The following is a 12390-nucleotide window of genomic DNA, read 5'->3' as shown; positions in this document are numbered from 1 at the left end:
GTGATTATAGGGGTAACTCTGATTACCCCTATGTCGATCCCTTTCACCCTTTGCCCCTTGTCCAACCCGAGCCATATGACCAAATGTCCTCATCCCAACGAGACCTCTTTAGAGGTCATTATGGGTGGCATCCCAGTTACACCGGAGGTTGGGATCCCTATGGCCCCCCTTCGGGCTTTTCTTATGATGGTTGGGGTGGTGATGATGGTGGTGCCGGCCCTAGTGGCCAATAGTTCCCCCCTTGGTTTATTTGTTTTCCCCTCCTCTTTTTAGTCCCTCCCTTTCATTTTATTTGCATGTGCAGCATCGAAGACGATGCTCATCTTTAGTGTGGGGGAGGAGTGTCAACTAAAAAAGGGAGTGTTTTTGGGTAATTGTGGGGGAAGGCACCAAGGATTCACGGGAACACAAAAAGTGATTTGCATTGTTGGTTTTGCTTTTAGGTGTTGATTATAGCATTTGGTAGCTTGTTTTTGGTTGTTATTGGTCGATGATGTCTTTGATGATGATGATTTGATAATGAGTTTGAGTTTGGGTAGTTGGTTTTGCCTAAAGTTTGATTTTGTAAGATTTCTTTCTCTTTCTCTCTAACCTTTTTCTTTGTGTAGTTTTTGTTTTTGTTTTATCTCTCTCACTTGTAGCTTTGAAGAGCATTGGAAGCAACATAAGGAGCAATGGAGAAATTGTAAGGTTGCTTTATTTTTCTTCAAGCGGCTTTTGGGTGAGATCTTTCCTCTTTACTCTTTTTCTTTCTTTTGGTGTGCTTAGTCTAGGTTAGTTTAGGAGGAAGTTGAATGGTTCAAGGTTGTTTGCATTGGCTCTAAGGAACATGGGGATCGTTGATGTCGATATCGAACGGTCATTGTATGTCGATTAGGACTTTATTTAATTTTTATGCCTCAATTGTGAACTATTTTATTTCTTCCTATTTCTTTTGCCTTCTTTTTCTTTTGACGAACATGACTATGGCAAGTTGAAAATCATGTGTTTTAGATTTTTCTATTATATTTGGACTCGATTGCTTTGATATTGTACCTTAGAACGCTTGTTTCTTCCTAGTCAGTGATGGAGTACACGGTTTGAGAGTGCTTTTGGTTGAATTTGACAAATTTTAACGCTAAGGTAGCAAGGTTAAGAACTTTAAGGCCATTTGAAACCTTAGTTCACGGGAAAGTGGTAAGATGGAGTTGCTCTCTATAGTGGATTTGAAGCCTTTGTTGGTATTTGCTTGTTTTCATCCCTAGTGAGGATTATATTGTTCTAGCCTCCATCACTTTACTATGTGGCGCTCTAGGATCCTTGACTATGCATGTCTTAATCCTTGTGTTGACCTCTAGCTCCCGAGATCGTGACCAAGCCACTTTAAGGGAGGAGAAGGGCACTTTTTCTCATTTTGGTATTTCCTTTTGTTTAGTTACAAATTTGATTTTCTATTTTGCATCTACCTATCTTGCTAACCAATTTGAGCCTAATTTTCCTTTTCTTGTCTTAGCCACATTACAAACTTAATGGCCTATGTTTTCCCCACCATCTTAGTTTAGTGAAGCATTTGACATGTAAGGTTTGTGTTTTGAGTGAGTTGATTATGAGCAAGAAGCATATTGAAATTGGTTTAAGTGAGAAATTGGAAGTTGCGCATAAAACGAATATGGATGAAGAGTTTGAGAAGAAAAGTGTAATTCAAGAAAATCAAATGATGTTCCAAGCAAAGTAAAAAATAAAAAATAAAAAAAAATCGAAATCTTTTTCCTGAATAAATGTGGTAATGTTATGAGAATTGAATTGTTGGTTGTTTGTTTGAAATTTGGTGATTCCTTAAGTTTGTTTTTGAGAGAGGGCCCCTCTTTTGCTTCACTTAGGAATTGCCACAAAATTTTCAAATTATTTCCCTACCTATACCTTTAACCTTGACATCAAAAAAAATTGTAAAGACCCTTAGACTTTAGAGGGGTGGAGGGAGATAGACTATAACCCTGTGGAGAGAGTATGCATAGTTGAGATGTCGGGATAACCTTATATTTCCACATAAACATATCCTTTTCCAATTCCTTTGCGAAATCATGAGGAGGTAACTAAGATTTGAAGCTAGTGGGGAGAACGCGGCCCGTTTTTGTTAGGACTAGGGCGTAGAATGAAATCACTAGTTCTCTATGCTTAGCTTAGGTTTGTCATTCTCAACCATAGACATTTTAGGACGTGTTTTCCCTCGTTTAATTGAGAAAGGTGAGTATTCTTTGGTGCTTGTCGTTTCCCTTTTGAGTCCAAATGGAGCATTTTCCACTCTAAAACTTGATTGGTTTTCTTAAGCCTTGCCATGTTGTGTTAGTCATTGTAGTGTTTGCTTTTTCTCTTTTCTCTTCTCTCTTTAGTCTCGCTTGAGGACAAGCAAGAGGCAAGTTTGGGGGTTTTTTAGGAGTGACCTTATGCCCCACCCCTCTTTAGGGAGGATTTACCCTCATTTGTCACATGTTTGCGCCTTCTCTAGTAATTTTTACCCTTATATTTGTCATATTTGCTTTCTCTCGTGACTTTCTTCTTCATGTGTTTTCTATCCTTTTTATCCTTGATTTTTAGGTTTTTGGGCACTTTTGGATGAAGTTAGATGAGCTATGCTTTGTCATGGAGTGGAGATCGATGCCAGTTGGAGAGGGTGCCCTGTCACCCAAAGGACCGCGGACGTGGGCTTCTTAGTCACGAGCGCGAAGAGGAGATTTTGGAGGTTCCCCGAAGAACCTTTAGATGGCTGCCCACGCTCCAAGAGAGGGCTCTCCTCAGCCTGTCGCGGGCGCAGTCCCTTGCCAGCCATACTCCCCCTGTTCCTGCGCCGCGGCCTCTCCTCAGTCCAGAGAGGCCTCTCCATCAGCCACCGCGGGCGCAGTGATCCAGGCCGCGGGCGCGGTCCTTGAGGTCTGCTTGTCCGTACACAGATGAAAGAGGGCGCGGTGCAGCTAGAGATAGCTTGGCTTAGTTCGTTATTTCCAGATTTGTTAAGCACTATAAATAGACTTTTACTTGAATATGTGAATTATCTAATTTTAAAAATATTATTAGAGCTTTGTAGTGAAAGAAACTATTGGTATTTTAAAGAGAGAAAGTTGTTTAATCTTAAAGTTTCGTCATTGTACTCAAGATTTCTTCAAGTTTTCTTCAATCTAATGCAAGTATTTCATGTTTTCTTTATCAATCAAGCTTCATAGTAGTAATTTCTTAACTCTTTCTTTTTTGTTTTGTTTGATTGCTTTTAATTGTGTTGATCTTCATCAATTTCCTTGATTTTACTTGTTTAGTTGAATTACTTTGGTTTTGAATCATGTTTTGTTTGGTTAAATTTGAACTCATGCTTAGAGTAGTTGTTATGGCTATTTTCTCTTCTCTAGCATAGATTTCTAGTTAGGGAAGGGGGTGAAGATCATGATTAGCTTGGAATATAATGATGATTGATTGGATAGTGCCTTGAGTTGATGAATTTTGTGCTTAAATTACTTGGAATTATTGATATGCACCTTTAATTACATTACTTGAGTTCTAAATAGGATGCATGGGAATGATCTAGTTTATTGTTGATCTTTTTTATCAATTTGCTTGAATAATTGCATGGGAATGAATTATTTGGATAGAATTTGTATTCCTTGGCATCTATCCATGTTAATCTTCATTGTTGCCTTAGTTGATCATGATTGGAACCCCCTATCCCTAGTGTTTTGATCATATTTCCCAAATCTAGTGTTTCATCTTCCTTTTAATTCTTTAGGTTTGATTTCATTTCATTTACTTGCTTTTATCATTTGTGGAAGTTTTATTTGCTCATTGAAAACAACAAAAAAAGAATTCAAAATACCCCTTGTTACCTTGCAATAGATTCTTAATTTAACTTTGATCGTGCATTTCCTCGTTTCCTCGTGGTTCAACCCTAGCTTGCCACTATCTTGTGTAATCTTAATTGGTAGAGTAAGATTAGGAATATAAATTGTTGATTTGATCTAGGATAGTAGCCCACGACCTATTATCCGGCCATCAAGGTTTTGATAATCAATACCTTGGTAAGGGAGGTCCTTCCAATCACAATGGAAGACGCTGCCGTACTTAAAGAGACTATCCCACTACTATGACCATCAAATCAAGGTTTTGGTGATCAAAGTAACATGGGGTACAATCAACAAAGGAATGTTTCCAACCAAGGCACTGGGGACAATAGGGCTCAACATTCTACTCACTATACCCAAACCAATAGGCCTACGGGTTTTAATCAACCCCAACTTCCTCCACCTCAACAACCTCTTCAACTTGAGGCTCCTCCAAATGACCAATCGATGGCTAAGCTTGATGCCATAATAAAGAGTCTAGAGGAAGATAGAAAATTTAATAATGAGGAGAGGAAGCGAACAAATGCTCACATGAAGATGCTAGAAACTCAAATTGCTAAACTTACATCTAATACATCTCTTTCGTCTTTTTCTTTTTCCCTTCCTAGTCAAGAGGTTAACCCTAAACCCATGTATGTCGTGACAACTAAGAGTGGGAAGGTGTTGGGGAGTCACCCCGTGGTAGAGAAGAAGTCTCATGAGGGATCGGAGTTGGGATGAGTGGTGATGATGAAAATCCTTTGGTAAATGAGCATTTGAGTGTGGATAATTAAGGAGGTGGAGGATGTGAGGAAAGAATTTCTAGTAATTTTATTGTTTTGATTAATTATGGCTTGTTAATTGTTTTGCTTAGCTTAGATTTCATTATATTTGAGTAGTTTATTTCTAGGGTTTTTGAGAATCCGTAAATAATATGAAGGGAAGATTTATTATTGTTGATTGTTAATGCTTTGATTAATTTCCTATTGATAGATTTAATGTTATGCAATTAGATTTGGCCTGATTTAATTGTATGAGTTATGCAATATTGATTCGAGATTCAACAAATGAGAATTGATGTTTAGGCTTAGTTTCAAGGGAAAATTGCAAAAAATAATACAACCTTTGGCCCGCTCTTTCTAAATAATACAACCATAGGATTATGCATGAAAATTACAACCTTTGGGGGGTCTCAATTTTAAACAAGACAAAAAAACTTATAACATGTTAAGCTGGTTACTCAATACACGTCTCGTCATGCAACTGGTCTAATATTAAATTTTTTAAGAAAATAAATAATTATAGATTTTTAATTTTAACTAACTTCAATGAAGTCATTAATTGCGATTATTTTTTAACAAATTAAAAAAAATTAAAAAGGCTCGGCCACCACTTTCCCTACCACGCAGTGACCTTCTCTCCCCCTCCCCCACACCAGCCTTCCCTGACGTCGATCGGCCGGCGCCTAGCTTCACCACCCTCAGTCGACCCACCCTCTCCCTTTCCCCCTTCCCTCGTTGCGCCACCACAGCCAGCAAACCAAACCCTAACCAGAAATTTTGTTTGATTTTTTTTTGGTGATTTTGAAGTTTGATTTAAGAATTTTTTGTTTGATTTAAAAATTTTGATTGTTTTTGGATCGGTTTTGATTAGATAGAGGAATTGATTGAATTTTTTTTATGGCAATTGGTGGCGCGGCTTTTCGCTGTTTGTGCGAGGATCGAGAACGGCAGCGGTTTGTGGGAGTTTGGTCCAATTCGCCGGCTGCTGTTTGTGAGTGTTTGATTACGATTCGCTAGAAGTTCGTGGTGGAGGTTGGCTGCTGTGGTCGGGAAGGGGTAGGATCGGGGCTACATAAGGTGGTGTGTGTGGGAGTTTCGGACTGGTCAGGGTTACAAAGGATAGGTCGGCCGACGGTGGGTGCGTTCGACGCCGGCCGGCCGGTTTCTAGGCTGCGGGAGGGGTGTTGCGTGTAGGGGATACGGAGAGGGAATGGTGGTAGGATGGTGGGGATTGGGGAAGGTGGTGGTAGGGTAGTGGTTTGTTTTTTTTTACAATAATAATAATAATAATAAAAGTAATTTTTATTATTTTATATCTTTTAAAAATTAAAAAACATTAAATAAATTTTTAAAAGTTAAATTAAATTAACAAAACCAATTAAATGATGACACGTGTCAAGGTAACCAGTAAAACAGGTAACTAACCGGTTTTTGCCTATTTAAAATGAACACCCCTCAAAGGTTGTAATATTCATGTACTCCCTCCGTCCTTTTATTTTTGCCCCATTGCCATTTCTTGGGTCAAACTTTAAAAACTTTGAGCATAAATTACCGTTAATCAATAAAAGATAATATAGTCATGAGTGGTCTTGTTAGATTCGTCTCATTGTATACTTTATTAATATTACGTTTTTATAATTTTACGTGTATTGAAATAAAGATATAGACATTTTAAGACGCGTCTTGGAGACCGTGCTATATCAAACGGGGCAAAAAAAATAGGGAGAGAGGGAGTATAATCCAAAGGTTGCATTATTAAAAAAGAACGGGCCAAATGTTGTATTATTATTTGCAATTTTTCCTAGTTCAAGAGGCAGATTAATTTTTAAATGGTTAAATCAAGATTCGAGAGATGCGATTTAATACCACTAGATTAATTTTGTGATTGTGATACGTAGCGAAAGCTTTTTATGATCTGATGAATTGATGCATTGAGAATTTATTGTTGTCTTTCATCCCGAAGTATTATTTATTGGTGAACATATACCCTCAGCTTTGATTTATTGGTATTCTTATAATTCTTAATCGCGTTAGTTTAATTAGTTACTTTAGTATAATTCATATAAAATCACTCTGGTTATTAATATATTATATTAATTTATTAGAAATAGAGAACATTGCTTCCATGTGGATTCAACCCTACTTCCTTATATGCTTTAGTTAGAGGAATTAGGAATTATTTTTGATCAGGTGATACGACTAGAACCTGTCAAGCACCCGGGATGCCTATCTCCTTCAATGCAATTCTAGGTGGTTCACCCATATTCTCTTGTTCAAATTCTTGATGCAACTCTTCTTGTGGTGGACTAGAGATGAATAACCCTTCTTTGAGTTTTTTTTTTTAATTTAACCTTGTGGTTTGCATTTATATAAAAAATTTTACATATGAATAACATAATTGATAATTAGCTTAGATGGTTAAACACTTATGTTTGTTATAAAAGGTTGAGGAGTCGAATCTCCTTATCCTTATGTTTTTATATGAAATAATATTGGTTTCTTAGGTGACATGGCGTAATAGTTAAGATTGTTTGAATTATGATGTGGCGTCATGAAATGTTTGGAAGGTGACATGGCGCAGTAAAAAAGGGACTACGTGGCCATCGATGTTTTTAAAAATGTCTTTTAATATATTAGTATAGATAGCTTTGTAGGCATGTTTTAAACTTGTAAAAATTTTACAAGTTAAGAGAAATATGTAAAATCGGGTAGAATCATAAATCGTAAAGTTGTAAGATTCTAACCTATAAATTGAAATTTTAATAACTGACTATATTCAATTAAAAAAAGAAATGCCCCTCACTAAACCTTGTCTTTTTAAGTATTCTCCTTTAATTTAAAGCTGTGTTACTCGGACTCTTTAATTTACCTCAAGTACCTGTGTCGGACCCTAGACACTTAAACATGGGTATGACACTTGCACACTTCAAAATCACATAAATTTTTCACAAAATAGCCGAGTCGGAAACTTAGACACTTACTTGTGTCGGACATGAGTACCCAAGTCTGAGTAACAATAGATTCAAAGGGATACATGCCTCAATATCCACAGTTCAAGCTTTTTTTTATTACATACCTATATTGGATGAAGATCGTGGAAAATTCTCACTCCTCTGATGACTCAGATACCCTTTCCTCGCCAAACCATCTTGGAGGATCAAAGCCTGAGCCACCTTCAATAAAGCTCACCTTTAGTCACTATACAGTTTTAGCTCCTTGGTTTTAATCCATTGACATAAATATCGAGAAAAAGTTTCTTTCAAAAATAAATAGCGAGTAAAAGTGAAATATCTTAAGACTTATTATGGACCAGATCACCTCCCAGTGCATGATAAACATTAGTATGGACACAATTCGAGCAATGTTAGGCTAATAGCATAATTTAAGACTTCAATTTCTGAAGAATATTGTCAAAAAAAACTGAAGAATTGTACTTTTTAATGATGAATTCCACTATCACCAAGTGTAGATAACTACGCTCCATTTTCCTCTTCTAATTTGGAGCTTAGACCTGTATACAATTTTGCCATCAGGTTTATTAACGATCTTACCTCTTTGGGATCACATTATCTTAGCAAAGTTTGAAGACTAGCTGGTTCAAGTTTGAGTACTGAATTCTTTACAAACACACTCCTATTTCTTTGATTCATTCCCTGTCCATCTCTAGCAAAGCCTCTTTCATTTCTTAGGAAACATGGCTCTCTACCTCTCCATTGAATTCCTTTGGCCTTGAAGCATCTTCTAGCCCACTCTCTTTCATCTTTCAAATCTAAGTATACCTCTCCTATGGGGTTTGAAATGCACCCAATATCCGCAGCAACCTCAACTTCTGTAGCATCCATTATATATTTTCAAGTAACTTTCCCACAATTTTGGAACAAGCATTTTGATAGGATTTTTCCCAATCTAAACTCCATTCACTAACGAGTAACGACTAATTATTATCAAAGGTGTGGAATATGGGTGATAAACCTGACTTTTTTTTCAAGGGAAAGCTACTAGTGAAAAAGACATGATTGGTAAACTGTATCCTCTTGCTCTTGACTTTATCTGCAAGAGCACCAATTATATCTTTTCCTCAAATGTGTAAACAAGAGTTGGAATATCCTTAGCCTATATTCTGAGGTACCGCCATGTCCTTCACATTAGCTTCCATTTGAGGTTTAGTTATGCATTCCAAGAAGATTTACGATACTTCCTCCATTAATTCAACCTTATCTGTCTCCTATGAAAGATCATCTCCAACAATACAGTCATCTTTAATATAAGGACCATCATGATGATATTTTATCATACTCTTTGCACAATTTCTTGATAGCTTTGTAGTTCTTTGGCTAGATTTGGTGACCTATATCTAAGTCAGACTATTCCTTCTAAAGATTTCTAAGGTAAACAGACGACAAGGCTCTTCTTAATAACGCCATTTACAACTTTTTGGTCAAATCACAACATAAGGGAACACAAGTCAGGAGCTTATATGTTTTCTCTAGCTTGACAGCACAGATTAATAAGTAAAGGTTAAAAGATCCACAATTACCTTCTATCATTTCTATGATATAAGTTAATCATGATTACGTTTTGCAACTTCCAACAAGAGATGGATTCAGCATTGAATCCTGCAGTCGTTTATATATCTCTCAAAACCATTACTGCCATTCCTTGATTACTAAAAATATCCCCCTTAGGTTTCAACTCTTTAACTAGCATAATTGGCTTTTCTGAATCACTCTAAACCAGCACTTTCGCACACTCCTCAACCTCCTCAAATTATGAAGACGAAATTCCATACGATGAACTCCAGAATCATGAAAAAACAGGTAACAAACAAACCCCTTTCAATAATATTGAAATGCGATCAAGCATTTGACACGAGTTGAAAGTAGATTCGGAGAGATAAGGGTAGAAATCAGCTGGGAGAATAATTACAGAAACTTGGATCAGTAACACAGTCAAAGCCCAGGCTCTCTGGCAACATGAATCATCAATGGGAGTCGGCCAACAAACCTCTAATCAGAGCTACCGACAATAAAATGCCACTTAGAACGATATTCTCAAAAGCCTAGAAGCTGCTGTTACCTCCTATCTAAAGCAATTATAGTACTTTTGTTATTGGCCAATGATCTTAACCAAACAATGTGATTTACTCGATCAAGCACGACCAAATTAGGAAGTTAAATTCAACACTATAGTCTTATCCCAAGTGTAGAGCATCTGAACAAGAGGCAGGAAGACTCATGCACTAACTTAGCTTTTGTAAGAATTTCCCGGGCTAAATAGGATAATTTGCCACACTCATGTATTCCTTCTGTCTGACTTCAGTTGACACATTACTAGTTCAAATTACACTATCTACGACATTTTTTCAATATCAGACCGGGTGGAACACAACGGAGAGTAATTCAAGTTAAACCAATATAACAGATTATCCACCAAAAAAAACGAAAGAAATTAATTTACCTAGCGGATTGCAACGACAAAGGCGCCAAGCAGTCAATATAGTGCCCTTAGCAACTCCATATTTCTTGTAAGCAATCATCGAATATTCACTACATGATGGTACATAACGGCAACTCTTTGGCAACAATGGCGATATCTCTCCTGCCATCAAAATTAAAATAATATACTTACTAACAACATATAGATCTCAATTAAAACATCAAATAATTAACTTGGTCATTATTTTTTAAGAAATTAAACTAGAAAAAAAAAAATCAGTATAGTAATACTCACTTTTATAGAATTTGAGCATTGATAACGCAGCTTTAACTCCTGTACTTTGCACTTCATCTTCATCTTCATCTTCTGAGTCAGGCTCAGGCTCAAATTTGTTAAAAATTGGAGAAATTTGTCGCTGATTTCTACTAACCTGTAGTTTATTAAAAATTAAAAGTAAACCCATTTGTAAAGATTAAAATGTTTTTAAATGAAATTCATCAAAGGCCATGAATTCAAAGATTGATAAAGTTGGGAAAATTGAACTTACAGAATATAATGAAGTGGGGTAATGGCGCAGTTGGCGGCTGTGACTGTTGATGTGTTTGGAGAATTTGGGAGGACAAGATGAATTTAAATTAATAGGATAAAAATCAGAAGAAGGTGGGGAGCGGAAGTATGTAAGAGAGAGATTAGCAGCCGTTTTTTCTGTTCTGCTGAAACAAATATCAAATTCTAATATTGGAGAGAGCCCAGGTTGCTCTCAGTGATAAACTTCTTTGTTTATCTCATTGGCATTTATGTTAATATGTTCAAAACTGTTATGCCACGTCAGACCATTTAAAAGCTTGTACTGTTGACGGAGTTAAAACGGAACTACCCACCCTAGATCTTTTTCTTCCTCCTGCAAATCACCATTAGAAGTGACCACCAGCTACTTCTTCCTCCTACAAACTAGAAATCATCCACCATTTTCATTTTCTTCCCGCAATCGTACCCACTTTCATCTTCCTCGTCCTTACACCGACACCAATACCGTTATTAATGGCGGCTCCGCCGCCATATTAAATGAAAACCCTATAAAAAATGGAGAAATTCAGGGTAAGATTAACCCCAGAGGGTAAGTGATATTTCCCTTCTCCATTAATGTTCACCATCGAAGATGAGCTTTCCCCTATTTGTGAGCTTTCAATCTCCATTAATGGAGTTGTACTAGGTGTGAACACAAACTGCGTTATGACGAGTAAACTGTCGTTTACAAGTATGCCTTTAACACTTCTCCGTGAAATTCCAATTACACCCCTATTTTTAACTTCAAATGACGAAAATGCCCTGTGATTTTTTTGTCAAGTTAATTACGGAGAGCAACATGGATTGACCCCTAATATTGTTGAAGTCAGGCCTGTAAGCTGTTTAAAATTTAAATTACCTGTCAACTTAAGCACAAATTCTCAATCTTCTCATTCAATGTTATGGAATATTTATACAAAGTATATGACTTGGGGAATAATTCTTGTCACAAGATAATATCACAAAATATATTCTATATTCCTTTCATATAATAAGATATATTTTATCTTAACATCCCCTCAAGTTGGAGCATGTTGATCTCGAATGCCCAACTTGTCAAGTAGAAACTCAAACTGAGCCTATCCCAACGCCTTCGTAAATATGTCCACCAATTGCATCTTTGTAGGAACATACGAAGGTGAAATCAAACCATCTTTAATTGCATCTCTCACAATATGCATATCAACTTCAATATGTTTTGTTCTCTCATGAAATACCGGATTTTGAGCTATGAACAAAGCTAACTGACTATCGCAAAGTAATTTCATACCCTGCGAATGTTGCACACCCAAATCGCGTAGTAGTTGTTTCAACCACTTTAATTCACATGTCACGGCCGCCATTGACCTATATTCCGCTTCCGCAGATGATTTTGAAATAGTATGTTGCTTCTTAGTTTTCCAGGACACCGGGGAAAACCAAGCAACACAAACCAACCTGTCAACAACTGTCTATTCAAAGGGCAACTCGCCCAATCAGAAGCAACCACCATTCAAGCCTCAATTCACTATCTGACTGAAGAAGTATTCCTTGACTCGGATTCTTCTTCAAATATCGTACTACACGAAGTGCAGCTTCCCAATGTTTTTCTCTCGAACTCTGCATAAACTGAGACAAATATATGAACAGAAAACACAAGATCTAGTCGAGTCACAGATAGGTAAATTAGGCGCCCAACAAGCCTCCTATACTTCTCGACATCCTCCAACATCCTCCCCTCTACAACGGCCAACTTGTGATGTTGTTCCATCGGGAAATCTGCA

The 12390-nt window shown here is 37.0% G+C and overlaps 1 protein-coding gene across 1 annotated transcript; it reads right to left on the bottom strand.

The window, feature by feature from the left end:
* Positions 1-5968: 5968 nt before the first annotated feature.
* LOC110706270 (UPF0161 protein At3g09310-like) lies at positions 5969-11970 on the bottom strand. Its single transcript, XM_021884165.1, has 5 exons — positions 11845-11970; positions 10608-10817; positions 10355-10490; positions 10082-10222; positions 5969-7797 (listed from the first exon to the last, which is right to left on the bottom strand). Exons 1-5 carry the CDS (start codon positions 11968-11970, stop codon positions 7730-7732), a joined length of 681 nt encoding a protein of 226 aa, XP_021739857.1. The 3' UTR covers positions 5969-7729.
* Between the last annotated feature and the right edge of the window lie 420 nt (positions 11971-12390).

Source organism: Chenopodium quinoa, unplaced genomic scaffold, assembly GCF_001683475.1.
Source record: "Chenopodium quinoa cultivar QQ74 unplaced genomic scaffold, ASM168347v1, whole genome shotgun sequence".
Taxonomy (NCBI): Eukaryota; Viridiplantae; Streptophyta; class Magnoliopsida; order Caryophyllales; family Amaranthaceae; genus Chenopodium; species Chenopodium quinoa.
This window is presented reverse-complemented; position numbering and strand designations above follow the sequence as displayed.

Excerpts from the sequence above, each read along its gene's own strand:
- LOC110706270 (XM_021884165.1), bottom strand. The coding sequence starts at position 11,970 with ATGGCGGCCGTGACATGTGAATTAAAGTGGTTGAAACAACTACTACGC. Across the intron at positions 10,491-10,607 it reads ACCCCACTTCATTATATTCT|GTTAGTAGAAATCAGCGACA; the intron begins GTAAGTTCAATT and ends AATAAACTACAG. Across the intron at positions 7,798-10,081 it reads TTGTCGTTGCAATCCGCTAG|GTGGCTCAGGCTTTGATCCT; the intron begins GTAAATTAATTT and ends GCTTTATTGAAG.